Source organism: Cyrtonyx montezumae, unplaced genomic scaffold (assembly GCF_038088225.1).
Source record: "Cyrtonyx montezumae isolate F1298 unplaced genomic scaffold, pur_monq_1.0 scaffold_2, whole genome shotgun sequence".
Lineage (NCBI taxonomy): Eukaryota > Metazoa > Chordata > Aves > Galliformes > Odontophoridae > Cyrtonyx > Cyrtonyx montezumae.
Window position 1 is genome coordinate 8,330,591 of NW_027071936.1, and position 19,007 is coordinate 8,349,597.

Sequence of the window (19,007 nt, forward strand, 5' to 3'; positions counted from 1 at the left end):
TTTATTTTGGTGTCACAATGATAAAGCAGGCCATTGCAATTTTTTGTTTGTTTGTTTACATAGGATGAGAAATCAGCCCGAAGTCAGAAAATCTAATTTGATTGCTGTCTTTCAAGCATACAGCACTCACTTCAACTGGCTTTGCAGCACAACAATGGCGGAACAAATGTGTTACCGTTTGTTGTTCTCTGGGTTTTTTAAGAGAATATTGAAAGTTCCATCCATTAATTCCATGCTTCGTCCACTTGAGGAAATATACCCAAGCCTGCAAAAACCTATTCAATAAATGGGAAAATGACTATTAACCAAACATCAAAATAAAATAAAAAAAAGGACATTTTAGCCTTCTTGGGAGTTGACAACTCTTTATTGTAAGAAAGAAACATTGCAACAAAGTGTTGGATCAGTTATTAAAACTAATGTTTGGATAAGGTTTCAGTGATTTGGATTTGGATTTCTAACATTTGAGACTTAAAAGAAATAATAATGGAAAGCAGTGACTCCCCTTGTTTTGTTATTTTACATACCTGTGCAGCAAGAACAGTGGATGTTTGACAAGGATGGTACCATCTATATACATTTAGGAAAACATGCTTGCTGTGGGTGTAGAAAAATAAAATTTATTTGTTAAATTACACATAAATATAAGGTACAAATGTATTTTTAAAATACAGATAATCACACTTGCATTGTGTACATATGAAAATACAGTATTTTAATATTCAACATACACAGACACATTTATGATAAATGCAACTCATTGGCAATGCCAGTTCTCCTCGGTCTGCTTTTTGTTGGGGTTTTTTTGTTTGTCTCTTTCTTTCTTTCTTTCTTTCCAGTTTTCCATAAACATGGAAAAATAGGCTTTTGAAGCATTTAGTTCTGCCGGACATCTTGCAGCAGCTTGTTAATTTCTGCCACCAGCTCGCTGGCATCCATGAGTTCATGTTTACCGTCACTGAGGTGATTGAGTACATTGTCAAAATCATCTTCTTCATAATTCTCTGGGATTTCCTCCATGGCTGGCAGCCATTTAGAGGAAGGCTGTGCACTCGAGTGAGTCCCCAGAGTTGGCCCATTGTTGGCTGGGTTTTGGAAATGCGTGCTGGCTGCCCAGGCAGCCACTCCCTGTGGATAATTCACAGCCTTGGCTGGCAAATGTCCCTTCCTGCGCTCCAACGAATTCAAGCGATCCATCTCGTTGCATTCTGTGTAGGCATCTAGCGAGGGAGGCAGCAGGCGCTGGAAGACGCTGCTCATCTCAGAGAGGAGAGAGGAGGTACAAGTGTCTCCTGATTCCTCTTCGGCCTGACAGTCTTTGCCAAACGTTGAAAAGCTCTTCTTCTTTTCACTGGTGTCAGTAGGCTGTGGATCTTCCTCGAGGCCCTGCTGCTGCTGCTGCAGCTGCTGCTGTGGTGATTGAAACTCCTCCCCAGGGATGAACATGTTACTTCTGTAATCGGACGAGGGAGATGGCAACGGTGGCATCCAGCACTGGTCAGAGTGGCCTAAAACCCTGCATTCCTCCGTGCACAGCCGCATTGCTTCAAGAGAAGAGATGAGAGTGAACATCCCCCTTCAATCGCACCTATCACATTCACAAGGTCTAACACCCAAGGCAGGCAAAGGCTGCCCTCTCCAAGGATTAAAGATGTTCCGACCTGGTGTCTGGAATCACTTTCTGTATGCATGAGTTTGGCAATTGCAAAGGGCATGGATTTAAATGTGCTTTCATTCCTAAGGAATGTTAAGTACAGAATTGGTAAGAAAGTGATATAGTATTTTAACTAAGATGGCAGATGAATATAAGTTCCAGGGAGATAACTAGCTCTTATGACTTAAAGACATTAATTCACTTTGTGAAGTGTTTTTACGTAAACATACTCTTAAGATGAAGGTGTTTCTACCTTCCAGCTTTTAGCTGTTTTACACAAGTCTTTCACGTGCGAATAAAGAAGCACATCAGAGTAATAACACGAGAATAAACAGACAGAGGAAATACAAAAGAACAAAATCATGCAAAAAGAAATCTCCATTAAAAGATCTCCTTTTGACCTGACAACAGGGTGTATGTTGAACACCAGGTGACCCACTAACAACTGACCTCATTAACTGTTTAAATTTTAATCCAATACCAGAACACCTAGCTTTTAATCCACATACAGTGTGACCCCAGGGTTTATACAGACAGCAGTTACTCTGAAGTGTATCTGCAGCTCTGTAGTCCCAGTTCCTGTGCTCTGCTGACCCAGGACAGTCACAAAAGAGGCACTAACCCACGAGATGGCCATTCAAGCCAGCAAGAGGACTGAAGGGTTGAAAACTCCCTCTTTCATTGCTAGACTTCAGTGGTGCATCATGCAAAAGCCATTCATGAAGGCCAATGATTGGCCCACTGCGAGAAAAGACCATAAACAATGTGGGAAAGGTCTCTAGAAGCAGAAACAGGTAAAGACCTACACGACAGACCTGCCAGGGGTGAGGCCAAATTTGGCTCTCCAAAAGGAACTGACTCTTTATGACACAAAGGCTTGGAACAGGCTGGGTGCTGTCTGGGTACCTGGCAGTCCCTCTGGAAAAGCCCAAGTGCTGCAGAGGCCGCTAACTTGAATCTGAGCCACATACTTCAAAGAAAGTTTTCAACAACGCCAGACTTTACATTATACATATTCTGACTGTAGGAAAATTTTCACCTAATGCCCCGTGGACTAGTGGTTAGATTATCCCAAGCAGGATGTAATTTCCTTTTCTTTCTCCATTTATATATTAAAGTCTGAAGAAATACCACTTCTGACACTAAATGTCTTCAGTCATGCCCTGTAGATTTTCCTCATTTTCTCATCATGCTCCCCATTTGGCTCTGGATCCACACAGTTTATCAAAAGTTCTTTTTGCAGTAGTGTAAGCTTTGAACGTAGCCATGATTGATAAAGTGCCACCGTAAAACTGTCAGTGTTATTTATCTCTATGTCTTACTCAGCCTATCACATTGCCTGCTTTGCTAACGCCCTTCCCATTCCTTCAAGTACAAACTTGCTCTGCTCCTTACATGAGAGAGTATCAATTGTTTCAAGAACGCGGGCTCAGGCTGGATATTGGACAAGGTATTGCAAATGGCCTACTGATCAGCAAGCTTCCAACTGTAAATAATGAAAAGAGCCTAGAAAATATCAGTGGTTAACATCTTGGTATGAGTGACTACAATGCCTTAGAGTGCTTTGTTCCCATGCATGAAAAGCATACTTGTGCTGTCCCAACAGGAAATGCCTAAGAGTTAGAAAGAAAAAAGATATCTCAGCAATCTGTTGTGCCTGGACCAGCTCTCAACAAATTCCAGAAGGCCAAGATAATTCCTCTAATTAAGAAGACTCCTGTAAATTAATGGGAGACTCTCAGTAGTCCAGCATATAATTAGCAGCAGCCAAGAAGACCCCTGGCATCCTGGCTTGCATCAGAAATAGCATTGCCAGTAAGACTAGAGATGTGATTAGCCCCTTTACTCAGCTTTGGTGTAGGCACACCTTGAGTACTGTGCTCTGGTTTGGGCCTTACACTACAAGAAAGACATTGAGGCCCTGGAGCGTGTTCAGAGAAGGGCAACAAAACTGGTGAGGGGTCTGGAGCACAAGTCTTACGAGGAGTGGCTGAGGGAACTGGCACTGTTCAGTCTGGAGGAGGTTCAGGGACGACCTCTCCAATTGCCTGAAAGGAGAGTGAGGTGCAGGTCAGCCTCTTCTCCCAGGTAAATAGTGATAGGATGAGAGGTAACGACCTCAGGATGTGCCAGGTTCAGGTTGGATATCAGGAAAAGTTTATTAAAGCATTAGAACAGGCTGCCTGAGGAGGTGATGAAATCACCATCCCTGGAGGTGTTAAAGGAAGGGGCAGAGGCAGTATTTAAGGACACGATCTGTTGGGGAATACTGGTGGTATGAGAACAGTTGGACTAGATCTTAGAGATCTTTTCCAACCTTCTTGATTCTATGATTATCTTACTGTGAGTTTTGCTACCAATCCTATCAGGATTGGTTTTGGTAAAAAATTATAAATACAGACATTGGTAAGCACAATATCAAAAGATACTTAGAGAAAAATGAATGGTGTCACAGTCTGCCCTTAAATCACTATTAAAGTAAAAAAGTAAAAAACGCACATTTTTTTTTCCCCTGGAACTTAAAACTTATCAGGGAAGATTAAAAAAGTGAGAGAGAAAAAAAACCAAGTCTTTTGAGGGTAGTTATTGAACTTTCTGATCCCATCGTTTTTGAAGTTTTGAAGGCTTCGTTGCTTTCCAGTTCCACCTTAAGAGAACAGATTGCAAGGGCTTTCTCACAGCATTCTGCCTGTGTCCAGACTGACAATGCAGAAACCTTTCAAAATGGAGAGCAGGAAACCTCCAGGAAGTTTTCTTTTTCTTTTGTTTTTGTTTGAACTGTACAGGAGATTCAGAACAGTTCACATCTCATCTGAATGAGTTGAGCATACTTATCTGATGGACTAATACTATGCATCGTGGTAAATGGGCATCTGGCTGAGATTAAATGCACTACTTTACAGCTAAACTGAGTTGCATCTGTACGCAGCAGGAGCTTTTCTTACTCTGAATTCAATTAGCGTTAAGCAAAGGCCAGGCACTTTTGGAAACCCTGCCCTTAGGCTTCCTGTTTAGAAAGAGAATTGCAGGAGCTGAAGACACACAACAGCATTTTGGTCAGCCCAGAGTGTCACCACTCCTGCCTGCTGGCAGCCCTCAGCCACCTAGCAGGAAGGGGACAGCTATGCCTTGGCAGCAGCAGGGCTGGACAGCAGTGCAAACATCACTGCACTTTGAGTTCCCCTGGCAACTGAGAGCTGCAGCAGATCCCTCCCTGCTTCGCTAGCCACAAGAGAGAGGGAGACATGTCTCATGCTAGATTCAGGGGAATTAGTAATAGGAACTGGGGGAGATTAGGACAAAAAACACATTAGGACACTAAAATTTCTGATTAAAGATTCCAGAAAAATAGTACATTTTAAAGGCTTCTGATTTCGAAATGTTGGGTTCCAAAGACTAGGTTGAAGAGACAGCTGAATGTCTGCGCAGGTGATACAAGACCTGGTTCCAAATCCCTGCCACAGCCAGAGATATAAGCCCACTGCTGTTTTGTGTGGCAGCAGAGGGAAGGAGCTACACAACACTGCAGCTCCTCTGCTCCAGCTCTGGGCAATGTCTGGGGGTCACCTCAGGAAGGAACATGTGCTGCACCAGCCTACAGAGCAATACACCCTCGTACACAGAATGACTTCATTAATCAGTCTTGATGCAAACTTAAACCATACTGAAGTTTTCTGGTCCTGTCAGTCAGACAGGTAGAACTATATATGAACTGAAATAGGTACAAGATCTAGGATAGAACCAGTGACTATGTAATCATCAAAGTAACTTTGAAATTCTTGTCTGTCTGCAGTGTGATTTCTCATATCCTCTTGTTCTCAACTAAAAACTGGGCAGAATCTCACAAATGGTACTTCATATGCGTTCATCTTGTTTTCACTCATCTTTTTCCTAAATTATCTCACCAATGCCCTCAACCTTAGCTGTTTCTCTTAAGCTCCTTCTATAAGTCAAGGTCGCAAGATTTAAATCTGGCACATGTTAACTTGAATTCTTTTTCAGTGGGAAAAATACTTCCCTTTCTCTTGCCATTCGTATTTCTTGACCAGCTTCACAATTCATTTCTGAACTCTGCGAGTTTGAATGCTAAGGGTGAAACCCACTGTGGAAAATGTATCCCCTAAATTATAGTTCTGTGTATTTTTAACAAACCACAACCGCCTAGCTTTAGAAAAAAAACATCCACCCAGTCATTAAAAGTCTAAGGACGTAGAGGAGATCATGCTTTTTGTCAGAGAACTTGGAGCCAGCTCAAGATGATGCAAATAACAGAAAAAAGTATGCATTGCTCTGGGCAGATTTTTCAGTTACATCTGAGTTTTCATTTGCCTAGATATGGGAAGGCTTCAGCTCAGTATTTATCATGAGGCAGAGGAAACAGAAGGAAACACAAGACTTGAAAGCTAAAGAATTTTTTTGCTTTCTCAGTAGTAGCTTTATCAAAGTGACAGCTAGGCAGCACTGTAAATAAACTGTTCAGCTTCCATTGTGCTCATACCTGCAGGAATTCTTCCATCTGTAAGGAAAAGGTCACTGAATCCTTCCCCAAGAAGTCTGTCAATCGGAGACTCTCTACCCAAATCATAATCGCTGTCTCCAGCTTCGCTATCACCCCGGCCACTGTCTTTCAGGCTGAATTTATCCATATCTTGAAGGGCATATCTGTAAAGAGAACGGTATTAACGCAGGAATCAAATTATCTCATGTACCACTTGGATTAAAAATACCTCTATTTTCTGATCCACATACAACAGCACAGTAGTTCTGATCCTTACCTGTAGCTTCTGGAATATTTGTTTCCTCGAAAACTTGGCCTTGGTTGATACTGGCCCTGGTGAAGCATCGAGAGAAGTTGAGAAACCTGCTAAAGAGAAGGTGAAAAGAATGATTCCTTGAAATGAAAGCTCAGACTGCTTGTCCTAGAACTACTCATTCACTTCGTTTTTTTTTTTTTTCCCTCTTTTCAAGTTTAATTAAATCAAATTCCTGTGCATACATAATTCAGTACAACTGACTATTAGTGTAGAGTGTCACAAAAAATATCTCAAGACACTTGAGAATGAGGAAATGCACTGCTGTTCGTTAGCCTCGAAACTCGTAATAATTAATTCATTAACAAGTAAAACACACAATTAAGCTGAGGTTGTGTTTTGCTTTCTTTTAATAGCTTAGAGTCACCCCTTTGCCATTCCACAGTCATAAATCACTAGGCATGAGGTACTGCACTCATTGAGGCCATTACAACAAAGTTGCAGGTAAAAGCGAAATGGGTGGTGGCAAAGTTTGGGACAGTGCAAAACATCTATGAGGAAGGAAAGGGAAGGCAAAAAAGGAGGAAGCTTCGTAAGCCAGAGTAGATTCCAGTGTATGTTATAATGCACTGCTTCAGCCTTATGGGGAAGAACCAAGAACTGACGCTAATAGTAACAGATGTAACCCTGTAGTAATGGATCCAGTTGCCACTGGAGAAAAGCTGCAAAGCTGTACCATTTAAAGGGAAATCTGTAATGCATGGGATGTAGATCTAACTGCCTGCTGCATGAAAAACACCCCCGTACTCCCAAGAGAACCTGTGAGTGCAAAGCGAGGGGAGGACCTTACCTCAACAGCTGGAGTCGCATGGGTGAGCTCCAGTGAGAAGTTCTCAGGCACGTGGTTGGAGGAGATTGTCACCAGGCTGTTGAGCGATTGGTGGCTGTGGTGGCTCTGCCGGCTGCTCATCTGTCCTCTCTCCAGGGTTGGGGATGAGGACGGGGAAGCTCTGTGGTGAGATCGGATGGGTAGTGTGCCGTTAACCGTCGGCACCAATGTGATGTCCCCTTTGTGGATCTGTCTGGAGGGCCGCTTTGGGTGATGCTGGTAGGTTGATTCTGCCACACGGCAGTTGTAGGACCTGGTGTCCTTTTTCTCTCGATTACATCTCGTAGCAAAGATAACCATGATGACCAGCAACACGGCACATATTGATCCTAAGGATATAATTGTTATCATTGAGACATCCAGGGAGGGTTGGCTTACCAAAGTAGCTTCTGTGCTTGAAAATGAATACACATACTCAAAAACCGTACATTTGAGAAGCGCTTTAGTACTAAGCTGAGGACTGCCTTTATCCTGGACTATTACAGAAAACTCCCACTGCTTAGTTGGAACCGATTCTACACTTGCATTGATGGAGATGTCACAAGTTTTGGGATCCATCACAAAGATGCTGTTTTCCTTGTCGGCTGCTATGGAGCAGCTGAGTTCAGAATTCATCCCGGAGTCTCTGTCTGTAGCCCTTATCCTTGTGACAAGGAAACCAATCCCAGCATCTTTAGGGATTGAGATTTCCGCCGTGCTGTTGCGCAGTGCTGGGCCCACGATGACAGGAGCATTGTCATTTTCATCAATAACGGTTAGCACCACTGTGGTGTTACTAACAAGTTGCTGGCTCCCTCCATCCCTAGCTTGAACCATAAAGGCAATCTGATTTACCTCTTCATGGTCAAAGGTTCTCAAGGCATAGATTGCCCCATTGGAGGGATCAATGGTCACATAGGTGGTTATGGAACTTCCCAAAACAGAGGTCTCCAATATAGTGTAGGTCACCTGCCCATTGTCCCCTAGATCGGGGTCTGTGGCTGTGACAGATGTGATGTATGCTCCCGGAGAGTTATTTTCTAAGATAACTACTTCGTATCTGTTTGTCTGGAAGCGGGGTGGGTTGTCATTTTCATCACCGATTTGGACAGTAAAGTGTTTTACTGTGGAGAGACTTGGCGTTCCCTTGTCCTCTGCTATTACAGTCAAGCTGTATTCAGATCTCTTTTCTCTATCCAGACTGGCATTAGTCAATATTAAATAGTTATTTTCATAAGTCTTTTGCAGTTTAAAGTGGCCATGACCATGGAGCTTGCAAACCACCTCTCCATTCACGCCCGAGTCCTTGTCCTGCACCCGGACCAGGGCAACAAACGTGTCCAGGGGGGACCCCTCAGAAATGTAAGCCGTTTCTTCTTTCTCTGGGGACATCAAGTTTAGGCTAATTTCCGGTCTGTTATCGTTCACATCTACAACTTTAATTATAATTTTGCAGTGAGCTGGAATAGAATTTGGCCCCATGTCTTGAGCCTGAGCATCAATTTCATAGGATTTGGTAGTTTCATAGTCCACTTGCTTCAGGAGGGTGAGATGTCCTTTCTCCGAGTCTATCCTGAAAGTCTCCATAATTCTGGGAGACACATGACTGCTAAAGGAGTACACGACCTTCCCATTAGCGCCCTCATCTGGGTCGGTCGCATTGAGGTCTATGAGCAAAGTCCCGACCGGGGAGTTTTCCAGGAGTTGAATTATATAGGACTGCTGCTCAAAAGCGGGACTGTTGTCGTTGGAGTCTGAAATGCTGATTTTCAGGAGGGACGACCCAGACCTCTGCGGCACCCCCTTATCGGACGCGGTGAGCTGGAGCTCATAGCTCGACTTCAGCTCCCGGTCCAGCTCCCTCACCACGATGAGCTCTGCATACTTGGCTCCATCAGTCCTCGTCCTCACCTCGATGCTGAAAAAATCATTGTCGGAAAGGGAGTAAGTGTGCAGGGAGTTGTCCCCCACATCTGGGTCAAAAGCACTGTCCAGGGGGATGCGGGTGCCCACCGCCGCGCTCTCAGATATTTCGATGGGGATGAGAGCCCTGGAAAACTGCGGGGAGTTGTCATTGATGTCCAGCACCTCCACTTCCACATGGAAGAGCTGCAGATGCTCGGTGGGCAGAGTGATCACATCGAACTCGATGGAGCAGTTCAAGTTTTTCTGGCAGAGTTGCTCCCGGTCGATCTTAGCGCCGATGCTGATCTCCCCGTTATCCTCGCGGACGACGAGCAGCGGAGAGTTCCCCCTCTGCATGGCTCGGAACCGGACCGAGGAGGGGTTGGGGATTTTCAACAGAACATCGGCCACGTCCTCCGCCAGCCGGGCGATGACCGAGCCCACCCGCTGCTCCTCGTAAATCCGGTACTTGAGGTTCTTAGCCTGCGCAGCCTTATCGAGAGACCCAACCGCCAGTGCAAAAAGGAACACAAAGTGCATTCTGCTGCCAGCCTGCAGCGTTCGTAGTAAGTTCCCGCAATTCATTTCTCCCAGCGAGTTAAGAAGCAATCACTCAAACTTCCAGCGGTACCTCAAACCCCGCGCGCATCCGCTCCTTCCAGCCGCCTCTCACCACCAGCCCGGCATCAGCGCAGCGGACGAGAAAACTTTGCCATACACACCGTGCCGGGACATCCAAGGACGAGCCGCCGCCGCCGCCGCCGCCACCGAGCTCCCCGCTCCCGGGAGCGCCGCCCTTCCCGCAGCTCAGCCGCTCTCCATGTGCCGCCGGCGGCCCCCGGCTCGGCGGCGTCTCCGGGCACGCCCCTCCCTCCCTGGGCGGCGCAGCGAACGCGGGCGGCGCCGACTCCGACCGCAGCTCAGCGCAACTTCACCCGGACAAAGCCGCAGCGCGGCGCGGCCCGGAGCCGGCAGCCAATGAGCGGGGGCGCGGCCGGGGGAGGCGGGGGCAGCGCCGGAGCTTTCGAGCTCTCAGCGCGCTCCGCCGGGTCCCGCTCCTTCCGCGGGGTCCCGGTCCCTCCGCCGGCGCCCCGCTGCTCGCCAGCTCCGTGGTGCCGCTTGCGTGCCTGTCAGCTGCTGTGCTGCTCGGTGCCTGGGCGCGGAGAGCTCCTCTCGCTCTCAGCGCTGACGCTTTCCCGCTGCCGGCCGCACTCTGGGAGCTGTACTCGTGTTGCAACTTGCGACAAATAAATAAATAAAAAAAATCATCTTAGGGCCGAGCGGGTGATGCGGCAACCCCCCCCCCCCCCCCCCCCCCCAGCAATGCCACAGATGGCTGCGCGAGCCAAAGCAGAGATCTCGTGTGCGTGTGTACTATCGATCCCTGTTTCCCCTTTACTTTATCATCTTAGCGACTACAGCTTCCCTGCTAACTTCCCCCGCTTGTTTATTGGTGTCTCATGCAATCTCACCATCACTCTCTTTTATTGTTGTTGTTTTGTTTTGTTTTTTTTTCTCTCAGATACTCCCCCTGCCATGTCCAGAAATGTAAAAAGTAAATCTCCAATCCTCCCGATTTACTTGCTCTCCGCAGAGCTCAGCCAAAGTCACTAAGAAGGTTCTTGTTTGAAAGAGAAAGCAGAGGAGGCTCAGCGTGAACCCTCCTTCTTTTTAAGCATTCAAAAGCATTTTATAAGCCATTGTCTCTTTTTTTTCTTTTTTTCTTTTTTTTTCACAACCCAGCGCCGTGTGGCAAATTGTGCAGAATAGAAATGCCTATAATGAATGTATTTAGTACTGGGTCACGCCGATGAACATTCTGCCCCCATGAATAATACTGTTTTACAAGTTTGCAGCCCTTTCAAATTGCTGATCCCCAAACCCTATAGGCAAACTAGAAAAGCTAACACAAGCAACTGGGACTTTAGAAACCCATAGCCATCTGGCCTAAATCTCTAACAATCCAAGCCAATGATTATATCAATTCAGGCTTTAGTGAACCCCTTTGCAAACAGCAAAAGAGCAAAGAAAGGAATTAGTGGCCATTCTAAGTTCTGGTGGAGAAAATTCAAAGATAGATATCTAATTCCATTAGTTAACGAGCTGCTTTCTTTTCTTTTCTTTTTTTTTCCTTTTCTTTTTTTTTCTTTTTTTTTTTTGCAGCCCTGATAAATCTTCCTGTAACATTTTTCCAGAACACCAGTGTAAACTCTTTCCTGACGATAACTGGGGAAATGGGTTCAATTAAATGCTGTTCTGAGTGTCAATAAAAAGTATTTTGTTGATAAAAGAAGTCACTGCCCCATTACATGACTACAGAGGATGAACAGAAATTTTCCTGCAGAAATACTAACACATTATATATATATATATATATGTTTAAATGATAACGTGTTCCTACGAGTAACTTTTGGGTACATTTAGCTACGCAGAATTTGCTTCATTCTTATCACTTTCTGAATAGTAATTCCAATTCATCACCTTGGTCTTTCTCAGAGACGCCCTCTGAGATACTCTCATATTAATATCTACATTAACAGATAGCAGGATGCCTATAGATGGGAAGAGCAGAACCTCCTTCCTTTTCTTCCTTTTTTTTTTTTTTTTTTTTGGCAAGTTCACCATCAGGTTATTTATAACATTGTCACAGAAGTCAACACTGCCATACCACCAAGCATTTACACTTACAGTGAAGATAAAGATGTCACTGGCACAGCCCTTATCTGGATTGTGAACTAAAGCAATGGGGAAGCATTCCTTTGCTTTTTTCTAATTCTAGCATCTGCCTGAACCTCTGAGCCAAGAGAAGACACTCTCCTTGCTCTGCTGGTGCAGAGGCAGCGGCGTTGGAGCGATCGGCGCTTGGGAACAATCACAGCACTCCCAGGGCTGATTCCTCACTCAGCCAGTGAAAGACTTCTGTCTAAAAGTCTCTTAAACTCCTGTCCACCTTTGACATGGCAGACTTCCCTTACAAAGGGAAGGGGGAGTCCCACGTGCAGCCCACAGACGTTTCTTATGGAGCGTGGTATTTGAGCGCTGCTAGGCACGTGAGCGGAGTACTGCTGGCCTCCTGGAGACTGAGCCTGGCCATTCCCACCCGATACCTATCTGCTTGATGCAAAATCTCATCAGACTTGCATTGAATTGACCAGCAGTGCACCTGTGGAAAGAAACAAAAGCATCTCCCAATTGGACTTCCTTTTGCCGACACTGCTGCTCCAGAAGCCACAGCTGCACAGCAGCTTAAATAATTTTTCACTTAGCTGAAAATAGGTTTTCTTCTCTGGTGGAGATGCTTTAAAGTCTGTCTTGTTTCTCAAAGGAGTTTTATTGAGCTTTGAAGTATATATTCCCTTCTAAAAGTTACCAATCCCCTAGGTGCATGGTATATATCCAAAACTTAGGTGACAGATAATTTTACTTTGAGGAACTGCTTTGAGAAACAGTCCCTCGACAGGGACAGGGGAGAAAGAAAATGATTTTCTTGACAATGACAGAAGCATGGTGAAATTAGCACGGTGCCATTTGGTTCATCCACCCAACCTCCAAAAAAGAAATGAGGTTTTATTCACTTTCAGTATGATTTATTGCCTTACGTTGCAACATGTTACAAAATGTCATATGCACTATGCTCCAGTGCACAAGACATAGGAAGACAAAATTTGATTTGACACCTGTGTAATGAATGTGAAAGACAAGTCTTCCTAAGTCAGAAGTGTATTTTAAAAGAACATTTCCATCACAATGAATGACAAAACTGGGGGGGGGCTGTTCTCTCCCTCTTCTCTTTCTTCCTCCTCTCCCTCTGTCTGTCCCTCTCTCCTTTCTCTCCCCATCCCTCTTCAGTGAGCTTGCTGCCCGAAGTGAAACCAAAACCAGGGCTCTCCCTCGTCTTTGCACCTGACTTTTCCAACTCTTGCAGTAGAATGGACAAAGGGTACTCATGTAAGAAGATGAGTATTGTCATTTCAGACTCTTGGAGCCACGAGGAAGTTGCTAGAGGACTGGTGGGCGTGAAAGGAGGCTGATATTTCAGCCTGATTTTTGGTATAAACAACCGTATTATAGAACTTGTCACAAAGTAATGCTGTGTTTGTCCAACCTGTTTGCTGTCTCATCAGCCATGCTTGTACCTGATACTTCTTCCAGAGCTGGGGAGCATTAGAGGTTAACTTACTCTAAGAGATATTAAAGGTTGAGTGGGACACTGCATTATCAAATATGACCTCCTGTGTTTCACAGTCTTCTTAAGTAAGCCCAATGAGATTAGCTGGGGCATTTATTTTAACCTTTATTTGTCTCTCAATCAGACATCAGTTACACGGCAGAGCACTGACCATCCAAGATGGGGACAGAGGATGCTGACAGGCAAATCAGAAAGGCCAGAAATTTTCTTGATACTATCAATCCTGACTTCCCCCTGATCTGTACCCCTTATATTACCCTGAGAGCACTGCCCCTGTTGTGCCTCTTCTACCCAACAGGCGAATCCTCAATGACCACCATCACTTCTGAGACACCTGTAGACATAACAGCTGTATCATGGAAAAACATCTTCCTGGCCCCAGCAGAATAGCAGCTGTCATGTCCCACCCGTAAGTGAAGGGATAGGGTGACCAGAGCGTTAGGTTTAGGGTTAGCCCCTAAAGCAGAAGGGGAGGAGGGGTGAACAGACATTTAGTTCATGCTCCTGATCTACACTTCTCACCATTTCAAGTTGCTTTCAGAAATCTAATCATTCATTAAAATACATCAAACTACACATTTTATACATTTGCTGATGGTTGAGAACTTTTTTTTTTTTTTTTTCAAAACTGAGTTCAAAATTAGATTTTACATTATCATCAATCACTGTGGCAAAGGGCAGGGGAGCAGATTTTCTGCTACATGAGTAAATTTTCATGGCAGTTTTGCAATGCAGCATTGTGTGTATAAATAGCAAGTTAAACTTGTACATGGTTCATGCATGGTAAGTACTGTACCAGGATATTTAGTCTCTTTCTGAACCAATAAGACCTTTATCTCTCAAAGTTTTACCAAGTGCAAAAGTGAAAAGTGCCTGAGACTAACAGCTTACTGAATCTTGATTACAAAGAAATGCCCACTACATACTACAGGTTACTTTTGAATTGATATGAGTAGTCATCAACACGGCACAGAATATAATGAAAATTCCATTGTCTTATCCCTTTAAATGCATCTGGCATTGTTTTTATCATTCTGTTTAGTTGTTTCCTTGTAAGGTATCACATAGAATATCTCTGCTAGACTTTTACCTCAAACTGCCTTTAAGAGCAAGGTATGCACTCCAGTAAAACGAGGTTTTCAGCATTATTTATGATTGGGATATTACCAAAAGCACCTTTAAATCTATGGCACACTTTTTTCCCCTCACACCTGAGGAAACCACGTTTCCTCACAAATGCCACATTAACCCACCTGTGGGTGCAGCTATACACAAGTGCCTGTTTCCTAATGCATCATTTTTTCTGTCACCAGAACCAGATGCTCCAGAGGGCAGTGGCTATAAAATCTGGTCCATGCCCAGTGAGACTGGAGGAAAAATGATATAGCTGAAGACCCCATTTCCCCATTAGGAAAATGCTGTCAAGAGTCGGGACATTCCTCGAGTGCATGTTTTCAGCCTGATGTACTGATATAATTGCATTTAATTTCCTGTGTCTGCTTTTATTCCAGGTGTTAACAAATTTATATACTACATACATACACACGTATATGTATACTATAAATATGCACATATATATATATGTACACATATATATGATTGACATACTACATATAATTGATGTACTGCATGTAATTGACATACTTGAGTTTGAAATAAATTTGAAATGCTTTCTGTCACACTGCTGCAGCTCTCTAGGGATAAACATCTTGCCCTAGCACTCCGCAGAACACTAACTTGTGATGATATCTTCAGGGCCCTTCTCACTTTTTACAGGGCAGGAGGCATAGTTGCATTTGTGATACTTCTTCACAAGAGTGAGGTTTTTGTAAAGGAAGGAGTATGAAATTTGGTCTAGATGTGAATATAGCCAGGGCTACGGTGCACACTTTGTTAAATTGCCAGCTCAAACCAAGCTTTTTAAGCAACTTTAACTTTCTCCACTACCCCTGGGAGTTTAAAAAAGGAGCATAATTGCTGCTTCAAGTATCTTCAGACCAGACAAAGCATGTCTTCAATCTTCCCGACAGCCTAAGCCGAACAGTCCAAATCCACTCATCTGCACCCCCTGCTAGCAGCTGCCTGTGACCGACACACCCCGAGGACACCGGACACGCTTGTGGTGTGAGCCTCACAGGAGCTCTATAGCAAAGCTGGGCTCAAATTCTGATAGCAGTGAAGGACACTTGGTCAGACTTGTTCAGAAACAGATATTCTTGGGCAGACATCTCCTGCAAGAATCTGAACCTCTCCCCGTGGCAGCATTCAGCAGTCCTGTATTACACACCACGGCCAGGAAGGGAACCTGGTGCTGGTAGCCTTCCCCTCTTCAAAACCTCAGACACATCTCACCACCCAGCCAGCTCCAGGAGTTGGGACCAAATATGCAGTTTGTTTTATTTCGCAATAAATATTTATACAGCACTGCACATGGATATCTGCATTTTATGTCCTTGATTTTGCTGGGGAAAAGAAAAAAAAGGAATAGAGAAACGCTCTCGGCTTCTATGTCATGGGAAAACATGTGGAAATGTAAACCTGCTGTAGGAAGCAAGCACAGTGGGAGCTGTAATGGGAAAAAGGCAAGCATGGTTTATCAGCAGAATATGTAACATATACTGAACATCCGGCTTCCCAAGTAAGTTGTTAACAGTGCTCAATACAACTGTTTCTCTTTAAAGAATCAGATGTCCTTTTTTTTCTTCTTTTTTCAATAGATGCAGTGTGGTAAAACTGGTGCCATAAAGTCATTGCAAGAGACAGCAAGCAACTTTGTTATCATAATAGGCTTTTTTTTTTTCTCCTTTATTAAACAATGGCTCTAGCAGGTGGCATGTGGCTGGGACCGGGTCTATCACCATCTCCAGGGTGCCAGGACGTCCCTTAAAGTTTCTGTGGGAGGAATTTGTTGGTGGGATTTGGATTGTAAAGGCACGTGAGCATCTGCTGCCTGCTCTGTCTCATTACCATTGACACAATTAGCTCCTGCAGCTCCTGACCTGGCAGCCAGAGCTGGGACTCAATTTTCCTGCCTCCCTGACAATGCTCATTGCCATTCATCGCTCAGGCTCCTCTTCTCTGAGTCCAGGCCAAGGGACTGTGAAAATGGTTCTCAAAGGGGCATGCTCAGGGTTGGAAGAGCAAAGTGACATAACAGCTACTAACAGCCTGAAAGCAATGGCCTTAGTACAGCACCACTGATCAACTTCCAGTGTTCATAGTAAAGTTTTTTAGTAAAGCTTAAGTCATTATATTGCAAAAATAGCCTTATTTGTTTCTATACTTTTGTATACTTTCTGTAAGTACCCTATAAGCTTTTTCAGTCATTCAGAAGATATTACAGAGTACTACTGCTGTTATTCCATAATCCCAGCCACTTTCAGAGTTGTGACAAACTTTTTTTTTCTTTTCCATTTTTGAGAGACAAACCCTACTTTCTGATTTCAGTTTGGAAAAAGAACTAAAAATGAGACTTTTTAGGATGCAGGGAAAGTCGGGGTTAATTGACATTCTCCTTTGACTGCCACAGACTAAACAAAATGTTAACACACATCTGCAGATAAAGCCTTTGCATTCCTTTAAGTGTCCTCACTCCACATAAAACTGCAATTATTTTTCATGTTCCTACAATAGATGCTGCCTGATTCCTCCTTGCTGGCCCCATGTCCTTTTATTGCTTCAAAGAAACCTTTGCCCATAAATGGAAAATTAGAGAAGTCGCATTTTTTTTTTTTAAATAAATCACTCAGCTGAAAGCAGAGAAGCAGGGAAGGGGAAAGAGAACGAGAACTTAAGCTGATCTACCTCCTGAATAGAAGTCAAGGATCTCTCAGTCTTTGAACAAAGAAAGCAGAAGGGCTTCAGGGCCCGAATGTGCAGTAATCTTACAGTTTTTGTATGCTGCATAGATAGCAGGTTGAGACCTCACTGAAAAATACGAGGTTTAAGCAGAAATAAATTTACCACTACGTGTCTTTCCTGAGACTCTGTCTTTACTTGCTCTTTGTAACACCGGAGGATGGAAAATGTCACACAGAGCTGGGGATGAGGTGAGGGCATGACATTTATTTTCAGATGTTTTTAAAACTCAGGGCAGTGTTATTGTTTCCATAAATCATTATTACAGCTTTATTTTCCTCAGCCCCCTCACTGTCCTGTTAGTCAAAACACAAGCTGGGCATTGCCACCCCGCAGAGCTAAAATGAAAGAAGTGGTCGCGTTTTGGTGAGCTTCCCAAAATGATGACTGGCTCCAGGCACTGCTGTGGTTGTGCAAACCCAGCCCAGAGGAGAGGAGGGCCAAGGGCACCTCTCTTGCTGATACTCAGAGTGCATGCTTGTTTGCAGAACTGTCCCAGTTCTTATGGCTTTGTCATGGAAATGTGAACCCTGAAAGAAGAGTCTATTATGTCAAATTACAAATTATATTATAGGGTTTTAAGTAATTGTTTGCTTACTGTTGTCAGGCACATGTGGTTTATTGAAAGTTGATGTAATCATTTTGGCAAATTTCCACTGCCAAGACTCAGGCGGGGTTAACTCTGAAATCAGCTGTCGTGGAGGCTCGCACCAGGCAGTTTATGGATGAAAGGCTGCCACAGACACCCTTCAAAGTTAATTTGTGCAGACCCATTTTAGAAATACCGCACTATGGCCCAACTGTATGAAATGTATTGTGTGTGTATTAGTATTCATAAAATCATTAGAACCCCATTAGTTCAAACGAAAGAGTTCTGTTGCTTTTGTGCTATAAAAATGAATTTTTTTTGTGGCCAGCAGAAAGGTATGAAGTATAAAGAAAACACATCAAAAATGCGTTTTGATTTTCTAGAACCATTTCAATCAAGTTTTCATCTGTCAGGAAGATTACTGCTTCAATCAGATGTCAATCAATTAAATATGCAAGACTATTCTAAAATAACCTTAACTTAATGGAATGCATTCTCTCACCAGACTGCGTAAACATGGGTACACCCATACTTTTTTTTCTCTTTCTGTGGTCCAAAACATCTATGTCAGACCCTGGAACACTTTATTATGATGCAATGAGGCAGCTGGCATTTCTTTTACAGAAAGTTTCTAAATTAGAAAATAGTAATAACTGGACTGGAACTGAAGCATGATCCTCTTAACTCATACACTTATTTTCCAAACATAACTGTGTAGACCTTTTAATGGAGCAAGCTGCAGGTGTTATACACATATATAAAGTATGTATTTATGTATATATAAAATTTTTAGAGAAATAAGTTCAATGAAAAGATCTTTGTAATGAATCTCCATAAGCTACTTTTGCAGCTTTCAACTGTTTGTAACCATTGCTCATGGGTGTCTTTTCTTTAGGGTGTCCATGCTAGTAAGATGTCGGCCTATTTCAGTGGAAAACTTTTTATCAAGTGATTATTATTTTCATTAGGGATCACATCATTTGATTTAGGATGCCAAAAAATACTTTCCTGAGCTGACTGTAACCCTAGCTATTGTTTATAGCTGACAATAAGCTCCATCTTCTGTGTTGGTGGGAGCGTGAGGAAGGAGCCCATTGAATGAGGTATTCATGAGCATCTGAATCCAGATCAAATTTGGATACTCCTTGGTGGAAACTCCTAGATCAGAGGCATGTCTCATATTTGCAGCTTAT

The 19,007-nt window shown here is 43.7% G+C and overlaps 1 protein-coding gene across 2 annotated transcripts; it reads right to left on the minus strand.

The window, feature by feature from the left end:
* Positions 1–834: 834 nt before the first annotated feature.
* Positions 835–10,102, minus strand: PCDH18 (protocadherin 18). 2 transcript variants are annotated; one of them, XM_065736317.1, is made up of 4 exons: positions 7,256–10,102; positions 6,430–6,515; positions 6,153–6,316; positions 835–1,544 (listed from the first exon to the last, which is right to left on the minus strand). In XM_065736317.1, the coding sequence occupies exons 1-4, from the start codon at positions 9,761–9,763 to the stop codon at positions 877–879; spliced, it is 3,426 nt and encodes a 1,141-aa protein (XP_065592389.1). In that variant the 5' UTR covers positions 9,764–10,102; the 3' UTR covers positions 835–876. The 2 variants fall into 2 exon arrangements, with proteins under 2 accessions (XP_065592389.1, XP_065592388.1); XM_065736316.1 differs by having other exon boundaries at positions 6,430–6,518.
* Positions 10,103–19,007: the final 8,905 nt, after the last annotated feature.

Coding starts and splice junctions, on each gene's coding strand:
- PCDH18 (XM_065736316.1), bottom strand. CDS start 9,763: ATGAATTGCGGGAACTTACTACGAACGCTGCAGGCTGGCAGCAGAATG. Junction 6,317..6,429: donor AAATATTCCAGAAGCTACAG/GTAAGGATCAGA, acceptor TTCTCTTTACAG/ATATGCCCTTCAAGATATGG. Junction 1,545..6,152: donor AGATGGAAGAATTCCTGCAG/GTATGAGCACAA, acceptor CTTCTCTTGAAG/CAATGCGGCTGTGCACGGAG.